At 37.5% G+C, this 25635-nt stretch overlaps 1 protein-coding gene and 1 pseudogene across 1 annotated transcript; both read right to left on the bottom strand.

Moving 5' to 3' along the window:
- Positions 1-1889: 1889 nt before the first annotated feature.
- LOC146884764 (uncharacterized) lies at positions 1890-10617 on the bottom strand (annotated as a pseudogene).
- A 532-nt stretch (positions 10618-11149) lies between these two features.
- LOC146884763 (uncharacterized) lies at positions 11150-13170 on the bottom strand. Its single transcript, XM_085676020.1, has one exon. The coding sequence runs from the start codon at positions 12455-12457 to the stop codon at positions 11150-11152; it is 1308 nt and encodes a 435-aa protein (XP_085532146.1). The 5' UTR covers positions 12458-13170.
- Positions 13171-25635: the final 12465 nt, after the last annotated feature.

The following is a 25635-nucleotide window of genomic DNA, read 5'->3' as shown; positions in this document are numbered from 1 at the left end:
AACAACTCTTAAACACAAAAAGCAAAACCCTAAAGAGAGTTTCTTCTCCTCCACACCACTCTCACTCACGGCCAGAGAGCCTCACCCACTCACAACACCAACACCCACCTGCGTTGCACCATTTCGGCGGGCCAGGGACGCCGGTGACGACGCCGACCATCACCCATCGGTGACACATCTCTTTCTCCCTCTCCAACGCGCACGAGACCCTTCCTTCTCGTCATCGCCCCCCATCTCTGCTTCAACACGCCGCCGCGCAACTGGCATGCCGGCGACGCCAACCGGTGCCGGAGACGTCGACCTCCTTCGCGAGACGCAACGACTCCATTCTCGCACACCACAGAACCAGTCGGCTAGTGCGACTTTCGCGACTCTGACGATCAACCAACGCCGCTGCCACCAACTCCGTTCCACACCGAAGCCGTCATCGAATCGGCCACCGTGATTGGGACACGCGAGCACCATGGAAACCCAACCCCTGGCCTTTGCGACCCAGATCGCTTCCGCTGCGCCCCAAGCCTTTCGTTCTTCTTCTCACGCGAGTCACCAAGGTTTGGAATCCGCATCACAGAACCCCACTACAGTGCTCCCAACCGTGACGGAGTTGCCCTCATTCAGCCCACTCAAAGTCCGACTCGCCGGCGGCACTGTTTCTCTGTTTTGGAATTTGGATTTTTTGGGTCGTGAGACGCCAGGGTTTGGTGTGTTGTGAAAACGTTGGAGCGATGGCTAAGGATAGTGAATTTGTTTTTTTTTTTATTTTTGTTTTTGTTTTTTTTTATTGATTTTTATGCAGGTGAATGTGAGAATGATGATGGAGGAATCTTGTGTTTGTGTTGCGCAGAAATAATGGGGGTGGAGTGAAAATGAAAGGATGAGTGGACTACGAAGGATGATGGAATGTAGTGTGTGAGTACTGCTTTCGGGTCAATGTTTTATTTTTTATTTTTATGCATGTGTGACGAGAAAGTTAGTGAAATGTGTGAAAATGTGTTCTGCAGAATATAACTGTTGGTGAAATGTTTGGGTTCTGGTTTGGTAATTTTCAGCACTCATTCGGACAGCAGTAACACCAAACAGGAACATATCTTAACAATCAAAAAAAAATGAAAAAAAAGAAGAAAACATTGTGCTCTGTTCTTTACTGTACCCAGGTGCGATGGGAATAAACAAAATGAATAACAGATGTAACTATGCTCATCTCAAACCATCTTTCATCTATACATTCATGAACATCAATATCAAATCAATATCAAATCACGTGTTAACAGAAGCTCTAATTCATACACCCATGAACATCAACAGCAACATCAAGTCATGGTAACATAAGCTAAGGAGGAGTTAAGAACACTTACCGTGAAAATAAAACTTAATGCACTAACAACTTTGCTTCCGTTTTCAAATTTAACTCCTTCTCTCCCTCACTGATTTCTAGTGCCCTCTCCCCTCTCTGTAGTAAAAAAAGCCCCTTCCTCTCATGAATCTTCCCCTTTTTATTATGTAACCCTCTGCACCTTCCAATTTCGAAATTTGGGACAAGGCTGAGAGCAGATGTTGCTTCCTGCTCCTTTAGCCATCATGACCATGCCACAGACCCTTCCCAATACAAAACCATGATAGCATAGCATGCATGGGTCTGACAAAAGAGAGACCTTACGTTACCTCTTTCTTTCCCCTTTCCCTTCTCTCGTTTTTTTCTTTTTTTTTTCTTTTTTTTTTATTAAACTAGAATGAGAGACGTAAAATAAAAAAAAAGGAGTTGTAATAATAGAAAGAAAAATAATGTAATAATCAAAATAATAAGCCCAAATAAACAAATAAATAAATAAAACAAAACTAAAATAAAGTAAAATAAAAATAAAAAAAATAAAAAAAAAATAGATAATTATTTTTTCTCAAACCAAAACATATTTTTTTTTCTTTTCTTTTCTTAATTATTTATTTATTTATTTTTCTCAATTGAACTTTAATTAATTAATTAATTATTTTATTTTATCATTGTTACCCGGACGAAATTGGGTGTTGACAGCTGCCCCTCTTTACTTAGATTTTACTTGATAGTATGAAATTTTAACTTTCATAGGTTATCAAAGTAAAAGATGAGTAAAGATAAAAACACTAATTTCGTTTGGGTTTTAAAGGAAAAGAGGAAAAAACAAAATAAGCATATACAAAGACCAATTCAAAGAAAAGGGTCGTGATCAAAAGAAGAAAACAAACTCGACCATTCTAAAGGAGAGGATCATGTTGTGACAAAGAAATCAATGACCATTCCATCGGAGAAGGCCTTGATGTAAAGAAAGAAAATCAATGACCATTCCATCGGAGAGGACCTTGATGTAAAGAAAGAAAATCAATGACCATTCCATCGGAGAGGGCCTTGATGTAAACATAAGAAAATCAATGACCATTCCATCGGAGAGGGCCTTGATGTAAAGAAAGAAAATCAATGACCATTCCATCGGAGAGGGCCTTGATGCAAACATAAGAAAATCAATGACCATTCCATCAGAGAGGGCCTTGATGTAAAGAAAGAAAATCAATGACCATTCCATCGGAGAGGGCCTTGATGTAAAGAAAGAAAATCAATGACCATTCCATCGGAGAGGGCCTTGATGTAAACATAAGAAAACTAAGGGGAGAATGTCCATATATGAAAGGAGAACCCGAAGTTTGATTTTGATGTGTCAGTAAACACTGCTTGAATGCTTAACCGACAAGATTCAATCTTTAGGCAAAAGATGTAATGCGGTGAGGATGCATAAATGCATGGATGCATGGATAAAGTTCATATGAAGCTTTATTTTTTGCCTTTTTATTTACTAATTTTTTCCACGACACCCTCCAAAAATGAGTCTACTCTTAGTGAATGTACCCGTGATGCCTCGTTAGTATGCACATACTTTTATTCCCTTCTTTTTTATTCATTATTCTCTTTATGAACTCAGCGTGACATTCATTGCTTTAAATTTATGGAGAGAAACAAATGGTGTTTATTGAATGAAAAACAAAGCAGAATACAACAAAATTTGGAGACAATGTCAATATCCCCTAGTAGCACTTCCTATTAAGGAATCATCATGTATAAAACTTTTTGACCGCATCAGAATTGACCGGTAACGGTAACTCCTCTCCATCCATCCTTGTGAGAATTAGTGCCCCACCAGAAAATGCTTTCTTCGCCACATACGGGCCTTCATAATTTGGAGTCCACTTGCCCCTATGATCCTTTTGTATAGGTAAGATCTTTTTCAAGACTAGCTCGCCTTCATGGAACTCTCTAGGGCGCACCCTCTTGTCGAACGCCTTTTTCATCCTTCTTTGGTATAACTGTCCATGACACACTGCTGCTAGCCTTTTTTCCTCAATGAGATTAAGTTGGTCAAATCGGGCCTGAACCCATTCTGCATCTTCCAACTGGGTCTCCATTAACACTCGTAGGGATGGGATTTCTACCTCGAAGGGTAGTACTGCCTCCATTCCGTACACCAGAGAAAAAGGTGTTGCCTCAGTTGATGTACGTACTGAAGTGCGATACCCATGCAAAGCAAAGGGAAGCATCTCATGCCAGTCTTTATACGTGACCACCATTTTCTGTACAATCTTCTTGATATTCTTATTACCAGCCTCGACTGCCCCATTCATCTTTGGACGATAAGGAGAAGAATTATGATGCTGAATTTTAAATCCTTTACACAATTCGGCCATCATTTGATTGTTCAGATTGGTGGCATTATCAGTGATTATCTTGCTAGGCAACCCGTACCTACAAATCAACTCTGTTTTTATAAATTTAGTCACAACCTTCCTAGTCACACTAGCGTAGGAAGCAGCTTCCACCCATTTAGTGAAATAATCAATTGCAACTAGAATGAAGCTATGTCCGTTTGAGGCTTTTGGCTCTATAGCCCCGGTGACATCTATCCCCCACATTGAAAACGGCCATGGTGCAGACATTACGTTTAAGGTAGTGGGCGCCATATTAATATTATCTGCATACTTCTGACATTTCTCACACTTCCTCACATGCATGCAACAGTCACTCTCCATGGTCAACCAAAAGTAACCAGCCCTCAATATCTTCCTGGCCATTGAGTGCCCATTCATGTGTGTGCCGAAGGTACCTCCATGAACCTCCTCCAATATTGACCCGGCTTCTTTTGCATCCACACATCGAAGGAGAACCATGTCATGATTTCTCTTGTACAACACATCTCCACTTAAAATGAAACTTGTAGCCAACCTTCTTAGTGTCCTTTTATCATTCTCAGATGCTCCTTCGGGGTATTCCCTGGTTTTTAAGTAGCGTTTGATATCAAAATACCAAGGCTTACCATCTGATTCTTCTTCAATGAAGTGACAATATGCTGGCTCTTCGTGGCTCTTCATTTGGATCATTGGCAATACCCCATCTCGATTAACCTCGAACATTGATGACAAAGTGGCTAAGGCATCTGCCAATTGGTTATCTTCTCGCGGAATGTGTTGAAATTCAATGGAATCAAAATACTCCACCAACCCCATGATATAAGCTCTGTACGGAATCAGCTTCGGATCCCTAGTCTCCCATTCCCCTTTTAATTGATGGATGGCCAACGCTGAATCTTCATATACATTCAAAAATTTTGCCTTTGACTCAATTGCGGCTTGGATGCCCATAGCGCATGCTTCATATTCAGCGATATTGTTTGTGCAATTAAAACACAACCTTGCTGTCATCGGAATGTATTGGTTTTCTGGAGATATTAGTATTGCCCCTATACCATGTCCCATGACGTTAGAAGCCCCGTCGAATAATAACGTCCATTTCTTTATGTTCTCATCTTCTTGGTCATCTTCAAACAAGGTCATGATGTCCTCATCTGGAAATTCGGGTTGCATCGACTAGTAATCGTTAACGGGTTGTTGGGCCAGATATTCAGCCAAAGCACTACCCTTGATGGACTTCTGAGTGACATACACAATGTCGTATTCTGACAATAGCATTTGCCACCGGGCTATCCTTCCAGTGAGAGCGGGCTTTTCAAAAATATACTTGATAGGGCCAGTCTTGGATATCAACCAGGTAGAATGACTCAACATGTATTGTCTTAGACGATGGGCAGCCCATGCCAATGCGCAACAAGTTCACTCTAAAAACGAGTATCGTTGTTCACATTCCGTGAACTTCTTGCTCAGGTAGTATATGGCATGCTCTCTTTTTCCAGTTTTGTCATGTTGACCCAACACACAACCCATTGACTCATCGAGTACCGTCAAATACATAAGGAGTGGCTTCCCCAGTTCGGGTGGGCGTAACACAAGAGGATCTTGTAGATATTGTTTGATTTTATCAAAAGCAGTCTGACAGTCTTCATTCCACTCAACAACCTGGTTTTTACGCAATAGCTTGAATATTGGTTCACAAGTGGCGGTTAACTGGGAGATGAACCTAGCAATGTAGTTCAGTCTGCCCAAGAAACCCCGTACCTCCTTTTCTGTACTGGGAGCAGGCATTTCGATTATCGCACGCATTTTGTCGGGATCGACTTCTATCCCCTTTTGACTGACAACAAAACCCAACAACTTTCCAGATCTCACACCGAATGTGCATTTTGCTGGGTTTAGTTTAAGTTTAAATTTCCTCAATCTCTCAAATAATTTCCTTAGGTTGAGGATGTGTTCTTCTTCTGACTCAGACTTGGCGATCATGTCATCTACATAAACCTCAATTTCTTTGTGCATCATATCATGAAAAAGCGCCACCATGGCCCTTTGATAGGTGGCCCCAGCATTCTTAAGCCCGAAAGACATCACCTTATAGCAAAATGTCCCACACAATGTGATAAACGTGGTCTTTTCCATATCTTCAGGTGCCATCTTAATCTGATTATATCCCGAGAAGCCATCCATAAACGAAAATAGCGAGAACTTGGTTGTATTATCCACTAATGTATCGATGTGCGGTAATGGGAAGTTGTCTTTTGGGCTCGCCCGGTTCAAATCTCTATAGTCAATGCACATCCAAACCTTCCCATCCTTCTTGGGCACGGGTACAATATTTGCCACCCATTGAGGGTATTTTGCCACAGCTAGAAATGCAGCGTCAAATTGCTTTTGCACTTCTTCTTTAATCTTTAATGACATTTCTGGTTTCATCCTTTTTAGCTTTTGTCTGACTGGAGGGCATTCCAGTTTGAGTGGAAGCTTATGTTGTACTATATCAGTATTTAAACCAGGCATATCATTGTACGACCAAGCGAACACATCCCTAAACTCCTTTAGCAACACACACAATTCTTCTTTCACTTCTTTCTTCATACTCGTGCCAATTTTCACTTCTTTCTTTTCATCCCCCTCACTTAGGTCAAACACTTCAACATCTTCTTGATGGGATTTTATTTCCCTAGATTCTTGTTCCACTAATCTCATTAGTTCAGGGGAGGGTTCCGAGTCACCTTCATAATCATCTTCCATATTATTGACAGGGTGCTCGAAGTTAGGGATATCGACATTGTTATTTTTAAAACATTCATTATCATATCTGCATTATTTGAGTTTATAAAAAAGATAAATAAACAAACAACAGTGAAAAATGCAAACAAAGATAACAAAGGTAGCAAACACAAATTGATTATCACGCTGAGCATAAAGGAAAAGGTGTCATCCCGTTAAGTCATGAATCCTAAAGCTCCGGGTAAAGCAATAGGACAAATTAAAAATATTACATTTTAACCAAATTAAACACCACGGGTAGATCCAAAGTCTCCCAATTGTTGAGTAGCGCATTTGGAGCACAAGGCTGCACAAAAATCGAGCTTTCAGGTTCATCTTCATCTCTGACAGCTGCTATCTGACTAGTGTTGATCCATCCCGCGCTGCGGAAGCTATCTTTGATGTCGCAGATGTGAATCTTTCCTAACCCCAGTTCTTTTCCTTGGATTCGAGCCACACCGCGCTCTCTCCTTTCTTCCGACAGCCTCCTCTTATCCTCTCTAGTAGGCTTGTATCCAAGGCCGTATTTATTCTTTTTCTCAGTGACTTCTAAAGGATACATCAATCCTTGCTCGTACTTGCCTAGCCCCTTTCCGTACTCATATCCCTCTTTCAACATGACCTTGGCCGTCATAAGGGAAGTACGCGACAAGTGTGGGTTCATTGGAAAGGGCTCCACATAGGCATTTCCCACAATTTCCAAAGGTTGGAAGGCTGTCTCGAGGGCTTCCTCTGCTGCTTCAATATAGCGAGAAGATGAAGGCCCACTTACTAAAATATCTTCCTCCCCTGAAACAATCACTAATTTGTCACCCATGACATATTTTAACTTTTGGTGCAAGGTTGAAGGTACTACGCCCGCTGAGTGAATCCAAGGACGACCCAACAAGCAACTGTATGCTGGAAGGATGTCCATCACTTGGAAAGTTATTTGAAAGACACATGGCCCTATTTGGATTGGCAATTCTACCTCTCCCATTACTTCTCTTTTACTCCCATCGAAAGCTCTCACTATCATTGCGCTTGGTTTCATGTGAATACCTTCACACGGTAGCTTTCCCAATGTTGTTTTTGGCATTACATTCAGGGAAGATCCATTGTCGATCAATACACGTGCTATGACATGATCCAAGCATTTTACAGAGACATGGAGAGCCTTGTTGTGTCCCCTCCCTTCAGTAGGTATCTCCTCATCGGTAAACGTGAGGTAATTGTTAGCAGTGATATTGTTAACAATTCCCTTAAAACTGTCCAGAGAAATATTTTGCTCCACATGCGCTCCATTGAGTATCTTCATTAACAACTTTCTATGAGAGGTTGAATGCATGAGTAGTTCTAAAAGTGAGATTCGAGCAGGCAGGCGATTCAACTGTTCGACCACTTTATACTCGCTTTGTTGTATGAACTTCAAGAACTCGCAAGCCTCCTCATCAGATACTTCTTTCCCATTGTCTTTTCTTAGACCCTCGTCGGTTTGGATGGTTTTCCCTTTCAAGAGTTCCTTAGCCTTTTTGGTATTCGTTGATTCACTATTGCCAACTCCATCTTTCATCAAGTTTGGAGGCGTAAAGATTCGACCACTCCTCGTAATTCCACCGATGCCTGATATATTTTTCACCACTGACTCACCACTGCTAGGTTGACCACCTACCCGTTGTTCCTCACCCAACACGTATGCACCATATTTCCATGGGACAGCTTTCTCACTTTTGTAGGGAAATGGGGAGGGTGTTTGGATAATAATAGATTGTCTTTCTTGAATTGTCGGGGTAGAGGTGGATCTAGTGAAATGAATCACCAATGGCTCTGGCAAAGTCACACCGGGTTCCGCACCATCTTGTGCAAATACTTCATCCTCCATGTGTCCGTGACATACTTGCACAAAGTTTCTGTCTATAAGATTTTGTAGAACATCCTCGAACTCTGTGCATTCATCGATAGAATGTTTAGCACTCAGATGGAATCCACACTTTTTACTCAGGTTATATTCTCCTTTTAACAAACCTAATTTTAATAGTGTCTCAAAAAAAAACCGCTTGGAGTTTCGAATTTCATTCACATCCCTCACCAGTTAGTGTTTCTTAACCTCAATGGCATTTGTCGAAGGGTTCCCAAGACCAGAAAGGGGATTAGCCTCAACACTAGGTTTGTCTTCATGGAACTTTATCCATCCTGAGTTGATTAAAGCTTCCACCTTGTGTTTAAGGGACACACAATTCTCAATAGAGTGACCAACTCCCCCTCCGTGATAATCACATTTGGCATTTGGATCATAATTCTTGGGGAACGGAGGTTGCACAGGCTTCATTGGACAAATGGCCACCAAACGCTTTTGGAGGAGATGAGGCAACAATTCCGTATATGACATAGGAATAGGAGTGAAATGAACGAAGTTCCTCTCTTGATTCCTCCTTAGATTAGCGTTTTGTCCCGCGTTTCTGTTGAAATTCGAGTTAGGTTCGGTTTTCCAAGCATTGTTTGGAGCACGTTGTGGTTGATAAAGATTCGACGGTTGATAAAACCCTTGCTGCTGAGGTCGTGTTTGATGAACAGACACTGCATTGGCCACATAAGGAGGTTGGTTCAAGTGTGGTCGATAATTAATCGTAGGAGTCCGACTTTCCCACACAGGCATCACTGAGGCCGCTTGTACTTCCGCTTCTTTCTGCTTTCCAGGAATAAAATTAGGTTTCTTAGGAGTTGCAGCCGCGAATGGGCCATATGCAATCTTTCCACTTTTTAACCCGATTTCTATTCTTTCCCCTATGATGATGATATCAGCGAAATTGGAAGACACATTTCCCAACACATGCTCATAAAATGGTGATTGCAGCGTGTTTACAAACGTCGCCACCATCTCCTTATCAAGTAGAGGTGGCTCAACCTGAGCAGCCAACTCTCTCCACCGTTGTGCATATTCCTTGAAGGACTCAGTATCCTTCTTGGCCATGTTTTGCAATTGCAATCTATCTGGCGCACTATCTGTGTTGTATTTATACTGTTTCACAAAGGCGTCGGCCAAATCCATCCAGGAATGAATTCGAGATGGCTCCAAGTGTGTATACCAATTCAATGCTACCCCAGCCAAACTATCTTGGAAACAATGTATTAGCAATTTTTCATCATAGGCATAAGCAGCCATCTTTCTACCGTACATTGTCAGATGGCTTTTAGGGCATGTGGTGTCGTGATACTTTTCAAATTCTGGGACCTTAAACTTGTGTGGTATCATCACACCAGGAACCAGGCTTAATCTCGCCACATCACCGAACCCATAGCTTCCACCACCCTCAATGGCACGAATCCTTTCCTCAAGAATTTCAAGCTTACTCTTAGCCCCATCAACAACAGTGGATATTGCTTGGACTGTAGCGTGTGGTGCAGCTTTAGTCGCAGCATCTGCATCGATGAATGTTTTCGGAGGCTGGGGCGCCACAGTCATCCTCGGTCCTGTGAATGTGATTGTCTCATTCATCTCCGCTCCTGTCACGGGTGTCGAAGCTAACATCGGTCCTTGAGTACCGTTCGATAGTGTGTTGTTAGCTGCAGGAAAAGAGAAAGAAGTTTGTTCTGCATCTGAATATTCTCCAACTGGAGGAGTGTATCCCGGAGGCAAACCGTACATTGGGAACGGAACTGACGCGCCTAGAGGCGTACCATAAGAATGAGCATTCTCCTCGACCCTAGCGGATGAGGCCTCCCCTGAAGCCTTCAGTGACTTCAAAGCCTCTAGGATTTGGCCCACTTGATCCTTTAGCTCGTTAATGTCAGCCTTCACAGCTTCATGGGCTTCTTCCCAATCTTCCATGCTTCTATGGTTAGCTCGTGTGCGATAAGGGTGTCGTGGAAATTTTGCCGTCGTATTTGATTTTGCTCTATTATTTCGTTAAATGAAATGAATTACGAAGAATGAAAAGAAATAAAATGAATGCAAAACATTTATTCTAGTCGGAAATTTTAAAGCTGTGAGAACGTTAAGGTAAATATATCATAGAAATTAACACGAAACTGATACAACCCAACCATTAACAAGTCTTCTACATTCATTAAACAAGAAAAGAAATAAAACCTATTCCCTAACCCTGACTATCATGCTTTTCATCTCCCTCATCAACTTCTTGCAATGATTAAATAAGGCTTCAATCTCCCTTGGTGGATTGAAGATCGGTAGTGCAGCCTCTGCTTCAACTAATAATCGTGGGATTTCTTCAATTGCTCCATTCGCCAAGGAAGCTAGCTGTGAGAAACATCTCTTCCAATGTTCTATAGTCATTTCCTGCTCGGCTGTGTACTCATTCATCCGACTGATCACCTCTCGATGTTCCTTTTCCAATTCAGCTCTATGCCAACGCTCCTCGTCCATCTTCACCTCATAGGTCGACACCACCTCTCTCATTTGTTGTTCAACCTAACTAATTCTCATTTGAGCATTGTGCAACCGTCTCAGTGCTTCAGTTTTCTCTCTCTTAAATTCTTCACACAACTGATCCCTTTGGCGCTTAGATGCTGCTGCTGCATCTCTCTCTCGGTCCCTTGATTTTAATGCGGTGCTTGCTGCGGCCAAATCCTGTTTCACTCTGAAAGCATGATCTCGTTCTTCTCTTTGTTGCCTAAGAATCCCTTCATACGCTTTTGTCATTTCCTCATTATCACGCCTCAGATCCACATACTCATGTCAGAGACTTTGAAGCTCGTTAATTAATTTGGCATTTTTTAATTTCATCTTCTCGATCTCTTCTTTTAGCCCTTTCACCTCCTCAAACTCAGCAGGTTCCAATCGCCCCGGAGCAGGAGAGTCCGATTTGAAAGGTAACTTGATCATATTAACCCTATCCAGAATCCATCGTCGGTAAGATATTTTCCCGTCCATTACCCATGGCCTTGGGTCTTTTTCTGCACGCAAAACCTCACCCCAGGCACTCCTAACTCGTCGAATTAGATCTTGAGAAATTCCTTCTTCATAATAAGTCCATATGGCGACCAGAGATTCTGGAGTTGGAGAGCTCTTAATTGGACACCCAAACTGCCGTTGAGCCAGAACAGGGTTATAATTCACACAACTTCTGGTACCTATCAGAGGGACGTTAGGGAAATCCCCACAAGAAATGACATGCGACTTGGGCAGCCCAGGGACACACCATCTAATCTTTCCCCCATTCAAACCTGCACAGAATTGGGCCCATTCTTTCGCCCCTCGAATTTCAACGTCGCCATGTGGCAATTCCTCAATCTGACATTCAGCATTTACTGTACCCAAGCGGACTCGGGATATAAACCATACATACAATATAGGTACACAACATAGCATCTTCTTCCTCTTGAGTGCGTAGCACAAATTCAAACCCCCGTACACATCAGCTAGAACCGCAATGACTGGACTTTCTGAATGAATCTTGTAAGCAACAAACACATCGATGGCCGCTTGATCAACAAAATTCTCCATGTTAGGGAAGAGCACGACTCCATATAGTGTGAGAGCCAACACATCCATGAACGTCTCCCCTATCTCTTTCTCAGCCAAACGACGCAAGTGCCCTTCTAAATACCTTTGGGGGATCCCCTTCGAGTTGCCCTTGGAGGCCATTTTACTCTCTAGCTCAGCAGGGTGTACCTTCAAGATTCCTGCCAACGTAGAGATAGATGCTCGTTGCTCAGAATATCTGTAAGGGACTTTATCTTCCACCGACAAACCCAAAATCTGCTCGAACTCTTCTACTACTGGTGCCAACTGAAAATCCTGGAAGGTGAAACATCTGAGCAACGAATCATAATATTGGGCCAAAGCGGTGACTGCCGACGCTTGGACTTCCACATTCAACAACCTCAATAAGTTCCCATACCGCTTCTTGAAAGCATTCTTCTGTATAGTCTTCATTTGTTGCACTATTTCCCTTAAACCATTCAGATTGCTATCTATAACCCTGATAGGTAACTTCTTCTTCAAGGCATCCGACCCTAAATTCCCTCCGACTTGAAATCCCATGTTAATTTCTTGTGTTTCTTTTTTTTTTTCACAAACTCAATCACAGCCTTAAAATTTCTGACCTAGAATCACAAGAAATGTTATGGCATGGCATGACAAAATACATGTTATGCATGAACAAATAATCAAAATGCATGTATGATGATGCCGTGAAAGAAAGTACAGACACATGGCTTCATTGCTAATTCGACTAAAGCGAGCAAAATAAGATGAGAATTAAGGTAATGCACATGTCTTCCCTTGTGCCTTATCAGAGGTTCGATGCCTAATGGTCCTAAGGTAAAATATATGCGCTCGCCAGGATAGTTCCCTAATACTTAAGGATCAAGGTCACTAGAGCTATGGCCTACTTCTAGGCATTTCCCACAATAGTTGGTAGACAACAAGATGTGGGAGTACCAACAAAGTAAACAAACTCTAGCTGGGGTTCTCACAATGACAACTTGGGAAGTTCATCCACTGTGGCACTGCTACATAATCCCCTCTAACGCTAAGTTACACAGACCCGGGTATAGGGCCCCCCTCATGATATGCACAAAGTGTGTGTGTGGAGGGAGGATGATGCATATCATAACCCCCACCTGCAAAACAACCAGAAAACTTCCCAGGCAGATATATAGCAAAATATGCGAAACAATTTACACACAATCATTCCAAGAGATAGATATAAATAAATTAAAATAGAGACAAGAATATACAAAATAAAAAAAGAGACAAAATAATAATAATAATAATAATAATAATAATAATAATAATAATAATAATGAAATAAAAGAAAGGGGAAAAAAGAAATAAAAGAAAATAAATAAATAAAAAAGAAAGAAAAAAAAGGAAAACCACATTCAGTCCGCATATCTAATTAAAAAGCTTGACTCTCTAGCGTCCCCAGTGGAGTCGCCAGCTGTCGCAACCGGAATCGCGACGGGAAGGCGAATCGAAAAAAGAAACGGGTTCAAAAAGATTTAGGAGTCGCCACCATAGTTATTCTGGAAAACTATGGAAAACCATAAAGATAAGACAAGTCTGCAAAAAACCATATTTTGGATTCGGGAGTCGGTTACACGTAGGGAAGGTGTTAGCACCCTACCGCGCCCGCCCAAGGGCGGTACCTTTAATTAAAAAAATGCAAAGTTAATGTGGTTTTCAAAATATTAATTTTCCCCAAAAATAATAAGACAAAAATACTAAAAAGAAACAAAAATAATTTTTTTGTTTTTTGGGCCCGACAATGATTGACCTTGGTCCTACGTATTCTCATTAAAAATGAGAAATCAGGGTTACGTAGTTCTTAAAAAGATATTTGAAAAAAAAAACAAATGAGAAAAATATTTGATTTTTTTTAGAGGTGAACCTGACAAGAACTGGCCTTTCTCCTACGTATCTCACGGTGGAGAGAATTAAGGATCACGTAGTTCTATTCAAGGACTCTTTGTTTGAAAATGGTGATTTTTTTATATTTTAAAAATTTTATATATATATTTTTTGTATTTTTTGAATTACTTGAAAATACGTGTCACACGACGCGGATGGTCGGACAGACACTAAAAGGGAAAGAAAATTATTTTTGGTATTTTTTAAAAAAAGAGTGTCACACGGTGCGAGCGACCGGACAGACACAATAAAGTGAAAGAGAGTATTTTTCGTTTTTTAGATTTTTTCTATTTTTTTTGTAATTCTTAATAATTTTCGAATATTTGGTTTTCTAGGAATAAAAATAAAATAAAATAAAATAAGAAAAAACGAAAATAAATAAATAATAAAACAAAAATAAAACAAAATAAAAATAAAAAATAAATAAAAAGAAACAATTTAATTAAGAAGGATGAAAGTGGAAAGCAAAAATATGAGGGTACATGGGTAGTTAGTGGGGGTGCACAAAATAGATACAACAACGGGCCCAAAGACAATAAACAAAGACGAAGGAGGTGCAGGATTATCACATGTGGGAGTGCACAAAGTAAAAAAAAAGGAAAAGTATGATGAGGTGTGTTTAATAGAGATGGGAGTGCAATAAGTAGAATATAAAACAAGCCCAAAAGTGACAATAAAAATGCAGAGGGAGTGAGTTCAGTAAACATGATGCTGCAGGAAGTAAACAAAACTAAACAAAAAAAAAAGCGCACAATGACATAGGAGTGTGGGTTAGTAAAAATAGTGATGCCATCAGCAAGGAGGTGCATGCATAATAAAACAAGGGCTGAAAAAGTAACAACAAGGGTGTGAGAACATTAAAACAGTGGTGTAGAAAGTTAATAGAGGGTCCAACCCAAAACAACTCTTAAACACAAAAAGCAAAACCCTAAAGAGAGTTTCTTCTCCTCCACACCACTCTCACTCACGGCCAGAGAGCCTCACCCACTCACAACACCAACACCCACCAGGGACGCCGGCGACGACGCTGACCATCACCCATCGGTGACACATCTCTTTCTCCCTCTCCAACGCGCACGAGACCCTTCCTTCTCGTCATCGCCCCCCATCTCTGCTTCAACACACCGCCGCGCAACTAGCTTGCCGGCGACGCCAACCGGTGCCGGAGACGTCGACCTCCTTTGCGAGACGCAACGACTCCGTTCTCGCGCACCACAGAACCAGTCGGCTACTGCGACTCTGACGATCAACCAACGCCGCTGTCACCGAATCGGCCACCGTGATTGGGACACGCGAGCACCATGGAAACCCAACCCCTGGCCTTCGCGACCCAGATCGCCTCCGCTGCGCCCCAAGCCTTTCGTTCTTCTTCTCACGCGAGTCACCAAGGTTTGGAATCCGCATCACAGAACCCCACTACAGTGCTCCTAGCCGTGACGGAGTTACCCTCATTCAGCCCATTCAAAGTCTGACTCGCCGGCGGCACTGTTTCTCTGTTTTGGAATTTGGATTTTTTGGGTCGTGAGACGCCAGGGTTTGGTGTGTTGTGAAAACGTTGGAGCGATGGCTAAGGATAGTGAATCTGTTTTTTTTATTTTTGTTTTTGTTTTTTTTTATTGATTTTTATGCAGGTGAATGTGAGAATGATAATGGAGGAATCTTGTGTTTGTGTTGCACAGAAATAATGGGGGTGGAGTGAAAATGAAAGGATGAGTGGACTACGAAGGATGATGGAATGCAGTGTGTGAGTACTGCTTTCGGGTCAATGTTTTATTTTGTATTTTTATGCATGTGTGACGAGAAAGTTAGTGAAATGTGTGAAAATGTGTTCTGCAGAATATAACTGTTGGTGAAATGTTTGGGTTCTGGTTTGGTAATTTTCAGCACTCATTCGGACAGCAGTAACACCAAACAGGAACATATCTTAACAATCAAAAAATAAAAAATGAAAAATAATAAAAAAAAAAAGAAAACATTGTGCTTTGTTCTTTACTGTACCCAGGTGCGATGGGAATAAAAAAAATGAATAACAGATGTAACTATGCTCATCTCAAACCATCTTTCATCTATACATTCATGAACATCAATATCAAATCAATATCAAATCACGTGTTAACAGAAGCTCTAATTCATACACCCATGAACATCAACAGCAACATCAAGTCATGGTAACATAAGCTAAGGAGGAGTTAAGAACACTTACCGTGAAAATAAAACTTAATGCACTAACAGCTTTGCTTCCGTTTTCAAATTTAACTCCTTTTCTCCCTCACTGATTTCTAGTGCCCTCTCCCCTCTCTGTAGTAAAAAAAGCCCCTTCCTCTCATGAATCTTCCCCTTTTATTATGTAACCCTCTGCACCTTCCAATTTCGAAATTTGGGACAAGGCTGAGAGCAGATGTTGCTTCCTGCTCCTTTAGCCATCATGACCATGCCACAGACCCTTCCCAATACAAAACCATGATAGCATAGCATGCATGGGTCTGACAAAAGAGAGACCTTACGTTACCTCTTTCTTTCCCCTTTCCCTTCTCTCGTTTTTTTCTTTTTTTTTCTTTTTTTTTTATTAAACTAGAATGAGAGACGTAAAATAAAAAAAGGGGTTGTAATAATAGAAAGAAAAATAATGTAATAATCAAAATAATAAGCCCAAATAAACAAATAAATAAATAAAACAAAACTAAAATAAAATAAAATAAAAATAAAAATAATAATAAAATAAATAGATAATTATTTTTTCTCAAACCAAAACATATTTTTTTTCTTTTCTTTTCTTAATTATTTATTTATTTATTCTTCTCAATTGAACTTTAATTAATTAATTAATTATTTTATTTTAGGTTTAATTAATTGTAAGGTACCCAGTTTGGTACTAGAGTGTCAAATTGGTACCCGCTTTTAAAAAAGTGTCAATTGTATCCCAACTTTTGAAAATTGTTTCAATTAGGTCCTTTTCAGACAGAGTTGACTAACGCCGTTAGTCAACGTGCCACGTGTCAATCTGTGGTTTTTTTGATTTTTTTTTAAAAAAATTTAATTTTTTTTAATTTTTTAATTTTTTTTTAAATTTTTTTTAAAAAAATTAAAAATGCCACGTGTCAAGTCCCTGTGTTGACACGTGGCATTGTTAGTGCCACGTGGCATTGTAATGCCACGTGTCAGTGTCACTATTAGATGTCATTGTGTTGATTTCGATTTGGTCCCCACATATGTCTTTTTGTTTCAATTTAGTACCTAAGTATGTGTATCTGATTCAATTTTGTCCCAATTTTTTTTTTAATAATTAAAATATTTTTGTAATCCATTTTTTATAAGATTAAAAATAATTAAGTATAAATATTTTTACAAAATTAAGTACTAATATTTATAATGTTTCTCTCAATTTCAGACCAAATTTATTATTTGTATGAATGTTATGCTATTTATAAGTACTAAAATGACTTTTACTACTAAATTTTAATATAAATATCAAATACTTAATTTTTTTTAAACTTTTATACTTAATTACTTTTAATTTTATTAAAAAATATTTTAATTATTAAAAATTATTAGGTCAAAATTGAATCAAATACACATAAGTAGGTACTAAATTGAAACGAAAAAACATAAATAGGGACTAAATCGAAATCATCACAATGGCATCTGATAGTGACACTGACACGTGGCATTACAATGCCACGTGGCACTGACAATGCCACGTGGCACACACAGGGACTTGACACGTGGCATTTTTAATTTTTTTTTTAATTTAAAAAAAAATTAAAATTAAGAAAAAATTAAATTTTTTTTAAAAAAAATCAAAAAACCCACAGATTGACACGTGGCACGTTGACTAACGGCGTTAGTCAACTCTGTCTGAAAGGGACCTAATTGAAACAATTTTCAAAAGTTGGGATGCAATTGACACTTTTTTAAAAGCGGGTACCAATTTGACACTCTAGTACCAAACTGGGTACCTTACGATTAATTAAACCTTTATTTTATCATTGTTACCCGGACGAAATTGGGTGTTGACACTTGCTATGATAATTCATTGCTCAAGGGTGAACTTATACTAGTGCAGAAATGGTATATTACAACAAGATATTACAACATTTACATGCAAACCGATGTAGTACAGTGCGCGGTGGCATTTTTGAAAATACTGAGACTATTATTACATCGGTTATAAATAAAACCGATGTAACATTAATTTTTTTCGAGAAAAGTAATCAAAAAACCAAATTTTAAACACTACTACATCGGTTCTCTCTAATAACCGATGTAGTACCCGAATTAATTTCACAACACCCGCTGCTTTCCCTCTCATTTCTCGTTTTCTTCTTCGTGTCTGCTACTTTTTCCCCTGCTCCGCTCCTCTGCTCCACCACTGTAATGCAAATGCGAACTGCTCCTCCACCTCTCGCCGTCGAAGCAGCCGTTGCCACCGTCGTTTGTTGAACCACCGCAAACCCTTGCCCGCGCAACCCTCCGTTCGGCCACCGTCGTTCTCTGGTTTGGAACTCTGCTTCCACCGCACGGCCACGCCGCTGGAGCTCCGTCTGCCGTTAGTCGCCTCCATAGTCAGACCAATCGCGCCTCCATCCGCCGCTTCTCTGAGGTTGGGGTTTGGTCAGAGTGTCGCGGCCGTTGCCGCTGTTGCTGGCCCTCGCGCTGCAGCTCTCCCGCCACCGTAGCACCGCGTCGTCGAGGGGTCTCCGACGTCATTCGTGAAAAACGCTGCTGCCGCGACTGCCACTTGTTGCTGCCACCCTCTCCACGCCACTGGAGCTTCGTCCGCCGTTAGTCGCCTCCCGTAGTCAGACCAGTCGCGCCTCCATCCGCCGCTTCTCTGAGGTTAGGGTTTGGTCTGAGCGCTGCACCAGTTGCCGCCGCTTCTCTAAGGTTGGGGTTTGGTCAGAGCGCCGCACCGGTTGCCGCCGATTTCTGCTTCTTTCATGTTTCCTTGCTTCAGATTAAGCGATAGCGAAGAGGTTAACCTAAACGAGAATGTGAAGAGGAAGAAGGGCGTGGATTTCCATTTTTTGGTCAAAGAGATCGTGGTGGGTCGGGAACACACAGCGACACTGCTTTTATTTTGTGAGTTTCCTCTCCATCATTTCTGAATATATGAATTAGAAGGCACTTGTGAAGCACTGATGATACCAATTTTTAATCAAGCCTTTTGAATATTGGGTTCACTTATGAATATATGAATTAGATGGTTTGGATTCACTTATGAATATATAGCTTTTTTTTTCTCATTTGGCTTCTAACTATAATAGGATTTTGGCTTGTGAAACTTTTGGATTGTAGTATTATATAGTTTATGGTGAAATGTGAACCTATTTTAGCCAGCAGAAGCAAGAAATTGAGACAACTTTTCTTTTGTCACTTATAATGGTTTAGCAAGTTAGTGAAACGAATGACCAAGGTTTAACAAGAGTCAGAAATTGAGATATTTTTTCTTTCCCATGTTAAGAGCAGCTGGTTTGTATTCTCTGGTTTGTATTCTAAATGAAGTTATTGGTGCATGGTGCCATTTCATAATTAGATTTGCAAATCCAATTTTTAGATGTTGGATTCTGGAATAGGTTTTTATTCAAAATTTTTTACGAGTTAGAGAATATATATTTCTTCCCCTATGTATATGGTGTTGTTGGATAAAAATGAATTATTCCCTAAGCATTTTAATGGGATGTTCAACATAGTCTTTAAATTTGTAGTAGGGTCTAACTGTTCTAGTGTTTGAGCATGATGTTAATTTTCTAATTATAGGCTAATCACTTTCCTTTTAATTGTGTTTTAAATGCATGCCATTTGGTTTGCAGTTTCTACAACTCTTGATTGTGTTGTTGAATCTAACAATGCATAAAAGTGATCAAGTGGCAAGGACTTTATTAAAAAAATTTAAAACTAATGTAACCCAATGGATTCATTTGAACATTCAAAAAAATAGGGGCATGCAGATTCATTTAACAATGGTTTTTCAAAATAGTTGCGTGCCACCAAAGTGCTAATTAATTAGCTTTGTAAGGTGGTTGTTAAGGAAATCATGGCTTCTAGAATTGGTAATTTGGACAAGAGGCATATATTTGTAATAAATTTAATGTTGATGATTGTGGGTGTTATGTGTTTTTTATGCTTTTTGTTCTTTTGTTGGCGTTAAATAATATGATTAGGAAAAAATGAGGAGATATTTATGTAAGAACTTGTTTTACAGGTGCTAAAGGAGAGAGGTGATAACACATCAGGACACGGAAGGCTACGTTCTCTGTTTTACTTTATAAATTTGTTAATTTTACAAATTGCTACTTAGAGTGAGTGACATATACCATTTTATTAATTTCAATTGAAGCGGATGATGTTACGGCTTGTAATATGCTAGTGCACATGATTTATATTATCAAGTACTGTCTGCTTTGGAATCTATTTAAATTTGCAAGTTTTGGTTTAGAAAGTAGAAAAACCGATACTGTATTTAAAAACAAATAGTACAAGATATTACATCGGTTCCCATAAATAACCTATGTAATATCTGCTTTCTATATTACATCGGTTCTAACAACCGATGTAATATGTTTTCTACTTATTACATCGCCTGATATAACATTGGTTATAAAATCGATGTAATATGCCCAAAAAAACCGATGTAATATCCTTTTACTGTATTATATCTTCATGAAGAATTACAAATTCATTGTTATGATCATACAAATAGTGAAATACAATACGGTTTCAGCCTTGAAAAATAGTCAAACATATTTTTCCTTGTGAGTTTCTATTGAAGTCATTTATAACTGTCATTTGTTAGACAACTATAATTGACCTCTTGGTTGATATTCTGCAGTATATAAAGGCTTTGTAATAGAAGTTCCTCATTTATGAAAATTTTTCCTTTGATACAAAGTAATAGATGGATTTTGGTTCCTTTAGTTAGCATTATCTGGTTGGATTTTGAATTTGGTGTATTTCTATTTCCTTGCTATATTTTTTTTCTGGTGGTTTGGCTATACTTATGTTTAGTTCTTTTATAATTTATCAAATTATAACACTTAGGAAATGCAGAAGACAGTATAGAATACTTTGTCTCTAAACCAATACTTGAAAAATATTAAAGTGTATTGTATTTAACAAATGTTTGATGAAGTTGTTCTATTAGTGCTCAATTGTTTCTGTTTTATTAATGACATGTTAAACTCTAAACCTTTCTACGTGAAGGGAGTTGAACAATTTCGACAAGCTTCGGAGATTTGACTACAGTGTGTTCCTGCACAATATGGACTTGGTTTGGCAAAAGACTACATAATCTAGGAGCATATAGATGGGTGGTTTCACTGTTAGAGGTTTTTCTTTTTAATTTTTTGATTTTGATAACTATTATGTTGTTTCTTATTAAGTTAGACACTTCCATTTTTACAACATTTAGGAAACATCATTGAACTGATTGTAGGAAGCATATGAGGTTGCAAGGGCAACTGCTTATTTTTTTCATATACTTCTCATGCATTTGGAAACTACCTGCTAATATTTTTCTTAGTAATATGTATGATGACATGGATTTTTCTTCACTTGATGTATTATTCAATTTTATTTTATTTTGGAATGTTGTAACTTGCATATGCTAGATGTTATCCTTGGATTGATGATGTTCTACAATTGAAATCTAATAAGGAAGCTTTCAGTGCTTCTATAAATTCTTGGAGGAGGACCTGCTTTTTTGTTGCAAGACATTCCAAATTTTCATATCAAGAGCCAAATTTTGATACATTGTGCTATTAGTTGCTTATTTTCTATTCAGGATTATGTCTTTCTTACTATTCCCCTAAAATATGAACTGGTTCGACATCATACTTGTAGCTAGATATTTTTTGTCTTAATTATATTTCAATTTGAAAACTAACATATAAATACACAAACTATGACACAGTCAGGGAAGCTGTGAGTTTCTCTTCTCTTATCCCAACACAAAGTCAAACACATATCTTCTATCTTGTTCCGCTCAGGTTGCTATAATTGAGGAATGACCATTGAAACCAAATAGGGGAAAGAGTTCATTTCCAGGTCCAAGCTTACTGATTCCAAAATTTGTGGGATAGTCTTTACCCCCATGAGAACGGTCTACAACTACTCTAAATTGTTGTCCGGATCATGGCCAAGATTAGGCCATATTAATTAAACTAAATAAAATATAATTATATATTATCTTCATGAAGAATTAGAAATTCAAGTTAGAGCTTAAGAAATATAATTATTATGGCATTTAAATCTAAACAAATTTATTCGAATATATATATATATATATATATATATATATATATATATATATATATTATTGTTTAGGGTTTAGGCTAATCATTAGGTTTGAGATGTGTATACAATCTTCTTCTTCCTCAGGTAATTAGATGTAGAGTTCTTTTCCCTTTGGTTTTATGGTCTTTATCATGTCAGAATGATTTTCTTTCAGTAATTTATGTTTATGCTTTTCATAAGGACATAATCTAGGATCATTCTCATATAAATTTTTACTCCTATAACACTATAAATTTATACTCATATAAGTTTTTTCTCTTCTTGGTGCAAGTCCTTTCCTTCCAAGAGCATGTTGAGTTACTTGGCATTGGCTGTGGATTAGAGGTACTTGCTTTTTTGCTTACTCAACATTTGAATTTATTTTTTGTAATGATTATCTAAATAATGCAAGCGTATTGACTGTTATCTTTCGCATTAAACTTCAATAACATTATCAATTACCTTCGATTGCAGATTTATATCTATACAAAGTTTCAGAGAAAACTTTTTGTGGATATTTGAAGAGAAGAAACCTTGCACATCACTGTAATTATTGGTGTTATATATTCGCAGTGTAACTTTTTAGTTTTATTAAGAATTCATACTCCAAGTCCAACATGTTATCATTCCTCAATATAATTTATTCTAGTTATGAAAGTGAATTGTTTTCTATATTATCTGCAGAAGCCTACTCTCTTTTTTTTATTATTGATCTAAAATATTTAGATAACGTGTTCATAAATTGTAAAATATAAAATATATTTTATTTTATACAAATTAATGTGTAAAAGTTATTTAATTAAAACTACAATAAATATTTTATTTAATTAAATTGTAAAATATAAAATATATCAACATATACAGAACTCAAAATAGAATAAAATTACATTTAACATATATATATATATATATATATATATATATATATATATTAAAATAACATCATTAGGTCCCCAAAGAGTAATTATATTTTTTTTTAAATTTATAAAAAGTTTCTTGCAAATTTTCTTGCAAAATTATTGGTAAAAAAAATATACTTACAAATTACTTGCGAATTTAAAATACGTAAAAAAATTACTTGCAAAATGTAAATTTGCAAGAAAAAGTACCTGCGATTTTTTAGATTGATTTGTTTTGCAGGAAAAATTGTTGCGAATATTTTTCATAAAAAAATTTGCAAGAAATTTCCTGCAAATTTTTAAATTCCACGGTAATTAATTACCCACGAAGGTATTACCTACCGATCAAAATTTGTAGAAAAAATGGCAAGAAACTCTTTTCCTGCGAATTTTTGTAAAAAATTTGCACGAAAATTTCCATATAATTTTGAAAATTCTAGTAGTGAATATGCACAATTAAAAAGTGAATAAAATTGGAAGTAAATAACAATATTAATATAGCTAATAAAAATAAAACAAACAATCAAAAATTTGAAAGTATAGATTTTTCTGGAAAAAAAAAATATTTATTAACTTAACAAAATAATTGTATTAAGCATTCTCTCAATAAAGTAGATAATGTTGGAGTACAATAACATTTTCTTGATTCTACACTGCTTGCTTCCAATTATAAGCACTCGCAATATAACACTAAAAAAAACATTTCAATTCAAAATGGTGGAGTGTAAAACATATATGAAACCTACACTTGTATATCATTTTTTTTTTTAAATTAAACATTCAAAATGGTTTGTTCTAATTTGTTGTGCAGTCATACAATGTTGTTTTCATAAACTAAAAATTAAACAATTTTACCATGCCACGTATGCTAGTTGCATCTACCTCTCAGTTTCAAATTCAAGGAAAAACATGATAGTGAGGAGCTCCTGTCACTACAACAAAAAGTAAACAAATTCAAAATTTAAAAGATTAAATCTCATACCTTAACAATAATATGACTAAAAGAGTGAAAAAAGATTTAATAATGCTAATACTATACAAAGGAATGCAATTTCTTAAAAAAAATTAGCAACACATACCCAAGCTTTTAATTTGATCTAATATGAAGCTTTTAATCTCATGAGGTTTCAAAGCTCAAACTTTGGCTTGAGGAGCAAAACTTTGGCTTCTGGTGGGACTATTTCAACTTCCATGGATGAGTGTGCTTGACTATTTCAACATGGAAATTAAACCACTTATGCACTCATCACCACATTATGTCAACAACAGATAACAGATGCTTTGTTTCTTTATTACTATATATTTGTTAATTCTTCAATCAAGGAAATAAAGAGTATTTGAGGTTGATTTATGAACCAAATGAAAAAAAAAATTAAACATAACCTTCACTTTCATCTTCATCTGCAATGAAGATCTGGGAAGGGAATCAACCTAGTAAAGGAACACAACTTAGCCGATATTTGAAGGAACTAATACTAAAATTCAATGTGATAGTCATGTACCCGAATCAAACACAAACACTAAAATCTTACCTGATGAAAGTTTAAAAGAACTTTGCACTTGAGCCTAACATGACATCAATATGCTATCACATTCGTGCTTGAGACCAAAGAAGGAGAACAACTAAGCAGAAAATGGAAAAAGATCTAGCAATGTCAGAAATCATAATACCACATGACATTAGTAGTACGAAAAATTTTGTTTTCTTTCTCACAAATCATAATTTTTTTTTTATATTTCTAGTAACAAGAACACAAATTAATTTCCTCTATTTCTAATAATAGAAATCCAGCCCTGAAAAGAACAACAATCTCTACAAAGTTAAGCTATTACAACCTTCAGAAAATAAGAAAAATAAAAATAAGAAAAATAAAAACTGAAACTTTAGAAAACCATTCAAAAAATGAAGTCATTTCAATTATACAAAAGAAAATAAAAAAATTACAAAAGAGTAAACAAACCATACTTTAACAAAAACATTTTAAGAAAACTTTACCATTAAACCAGAACAACACCATCAAGCCAAAACAATGGCGGAAATGGAAAGAAAACAATCATCCCATGAACAAAAACAAAACCATAACAACAAAACCCATAAAGCTAAATAAACAATGTCCAAATAAAAAAAAACCACAAATCAAAAACCCATTTCGAAGATGAAAGGACAAACGATAATAAGACATGCAAAAAAAACAATCACAGTAAAATAATCAACAAAGAACTAATAATTCAGAAAAGGAAAATAAAAATGACAAAAATAGTTACTTGCATTTTGGCCTGAACAGTGGAGAAGAAAAATTAATTTGAATGTTCTTATTACATACATACAAAAAAAAAATTCTTTCTAAATGAAGAGACGAAAACTAAATCAAGAAAACCTAAACTTTGATGAAGAAGATGTAAAGCAAGAACCTTTAATGATGAACAGGAATAAAGCCTTCGATGAAGAAGAAGAAGAAGAAAACATACAAAAATAAACTTATTTCCGAATGAAGAGACGAAAACCAAATCAAGAAACCCTAACCTTTGATGATGAAGATGTAAAGGAAAAACCTTTGATGATGAAGAAGAATAAATGGAACATAACAACCCTCCCAAATGCGGTTATGCACTTAAAGAAAAAAATCAACATCAAAC

The sequence above is a fragment of the Vigna unguiculata genome, chromosome 7, assembly GCF_037176805.1.
Source record: "Vigna unguiculata cultivar grain cowpea cultivar isolate G323 ecotype 2 chromosome 7, ASM3717680v1, whole genome shotgun sequence".
NCBI lineage: Eukaryota > Viridiplantae > Streptophyta > Magnoliopsida > Fabales > Fabaceae > Vigna > Vigna unguiculata.
Note: the sequence above shows the minus strand (reverse complement) of the source record. Positions and strands in the feature narration are given on the sequence as shown.